General features: G+C 40.2%; 1 protein-coding gene across 2 annotated transcripts in view; it reads left to right on the top strand.

Annotated features, from left to right (window-relative positions):
• The window catches only part of atad2b (ATPase family AAA domain containing 2B), a 68274-nt gene that overhangs the window by 60001 nt on the left and 5913 nt on the right, over positions 1 to 2360 (top strand). For both annotated transcript variants that reach the window (XM_020603665.1, XM_020603664.1), the window contains one exon: positions 1960 to 2088. In XM_020603665.1, coding sequence (XP_020459321.1) covers positions 1960 to 2088 — 129 coding nt within the window. The remainder of the gene's footprint in view (positions 1 to 1959; positions 2089 to 2360) is intronic.

Genomic DNA, 2360 nt, shown 5'->3' with positions numbered 1-2360 from the left:
GTCAGTCAGCCTGCTGAAGAAGCCTGGTGCTGTCCTCCTGCTGACAGACAGCTGTTCTGACGAGAGACGCTGCACGGAGGTCGGAGTCAGTGTGGGTCAACATATGCACTGCTCACGTCTAGTGAAGTCCCCTGTTTGAAGTTGGTAGTGGCCGAAACCCGCCATACATACTTCTTTAATTGGTAGGCTACTAGTAACTTTAGCCCAGAAGTGAGCTGGCACTTAGTCGGACGAGTGAGAGAGCTGAACGGTGCATGAAGTCCAACACTGACAGCAGCAAATATAAATACAGACTATGCACTTTGGATGTAAGGTTACTTAAAATAATTTGCGAACCATCCAAGAGACTTGGTGGCACCAGTGCCACCAGTATGAAATGTTAGTCTGGAGCCCTGCTCAGTATAAAGCAGCTGACAGCACTTTTGAAGGCAGCCGTGACGATCATTATCACTTTGCATGAGTTCTGATATTAGAGAGTCTTAGTGTTCTTAGCTTCTGTATGCACCTTTTATTTGTCAAGGGACCGAGAGTTATTAGATTGGCCAGATGGAGGTTTTTATGTGGAAGGCTTATTACAACTGAACCCTTCTACACTGTCAGATTAAGTTATGGAAGTGTGAAGATTTGAAAGGTATTATATATGGATAGATACTCAAAGTCAAGTTTCAAGACTATTGATTTTTAAGTATAAGCACTTATTGGAAGTCAAGCCTCAAGTGTGTGGGACACAAGACTCGTTTTCAGTGACAGAATACGAAAGACATTTGCAATGGTTTCTTCTTTCTTAATGAAGCACAAAACCTTAAAACATTCATACAGATAATGGCATCAGAAACAAGATGAAATAAGTTCAAAGAACAGGGCAGTAAAATGTGTTTATTGCCTCAGGAAATAAGTGGCTACCGAGTGTCTAATCGTTTTCTTAGTGTGGGGCAGAGTTAGTTTTATAGGGTTGTAATGGCTTTCTGTTATGCAAAGAAAAAAAATCTAATACAATAAATGTTCTCGGAGACGAAGTTTGTCCTGATGGATGTCCTAGGAGGCTCTCTAGGTCTTGATCTCTGCTGCTTAATAACAATTCGGCAGCCAAGTATAAAGCTAATAGACTGAACACATCAACATGACTCTGTGAACTCGATGACCTAATGCTTCCACTGCCACATTTCAAGAACTTTTATTGTTTGAGGTATTTGCGCGGAAAAGAAAGAGCTCTCTGTCAAAGTGAAGTATTGCTCATAAGGTCTGGAGTCTTTTTCTTTAATCAAGTCACCTGCTCTGTCATTTAAACAGAATTCCCTGTCAGATGGAGTACAGCAGTTATTACAATGGTAACCTTTTGCCACCTCTGATTTTTCTCGATCTTATTGTCACTCGACTGTTTGTTTCAGAGGCTTTGACAAACATCTACATCTTATTAATCTTGGCATTGCCTTGGTTTTTTTGTGATTAACACGTGGTCTCTCTGTTTCTCACACACATGCCATTTTATTTCTGTTGCGGTTTCTCTCTTTGCTGTGTCAGTGATGGTAACTTTAATTATTGTGCCTTTACTTGTGTCAGTTAATGTATTCTAATGAGCCCTGTGTCTCGATAGACACACACACAGACTTTGGATTTGGTAAAATGGGAGAAGCAGGTCAATTAAAAGGGCCTTTGACTGTCCAAAATGTTTTAATTACAGTAGCAGTGAAATGTAAACTTGGCTTGAATTATGATTAGCCTTAATTAGCTGTCACTCTGATCTTAATTGCTTTTGAATACAGCTGACCTCCAGAGGCTTCAGCACCAACATCAGCACTTAGCTTGTGTGGACAGTTATCCAGCACTGTCAGTTTGAGTTATGATTGTTCCTCCATGCATGTTTGTGGATATTAGTCACAATGTATAGGACGCCTTTTACATTTTGTAAGTAAATAAATGTTTATACATTCTGTAATGTGTTTCTGTGATTCCCCTCAGGCTCTACTGGATATGGCAGTGAAGAAGAGTGAGGGCTACAGCGTGGAGCAGCTGGAGAGACTGTACTCCCTCCTCAGCCAGTGTATCTACCAGCACCGCAGAGAGTACGACAAGACGCAGCTACTGGAGGTCAGAGACACACACTTGGGGCTCGTCTTTCTAAAGTAGCTGTAAATGCTGTCCAGCTGTCAGTAAGGATCTAGAGTCAAAGAAAATCACTATACTTCCTGTTTGTAAAAATAGTATATAACCATAATGTCAAATAATACATCGTCTAATCAACTAATTAATTAATCAGATCAAGTTTGATTAAGTAAAATGACAGAAGGGGTTAAATATTTTCTGTAATTCTTTAATATATTTGGGTTTTTGACTGTCAGTTGAACAAAACAAGCATGCAC

This window comes from Monopterus albus, unplaced genomic scaffold (assembly GCF_001952655.1).
Source record: "Monopterus albus unplaced genomic scaffold, M_albus_1.0 scaffold62.1, whole genome shotgun sequence".
Classification (NCBI taxonomy): Eukaryota; Metazoa; Chordata; class Actinopteri; order Synbranchiformes; family Synbranchidae; genus Monopterus; species Monopterus albus.
Note: the sequence above shows the minus strand (reverse complement) of the source record. Positions and strands in the feature narration are given on the sequence as shown.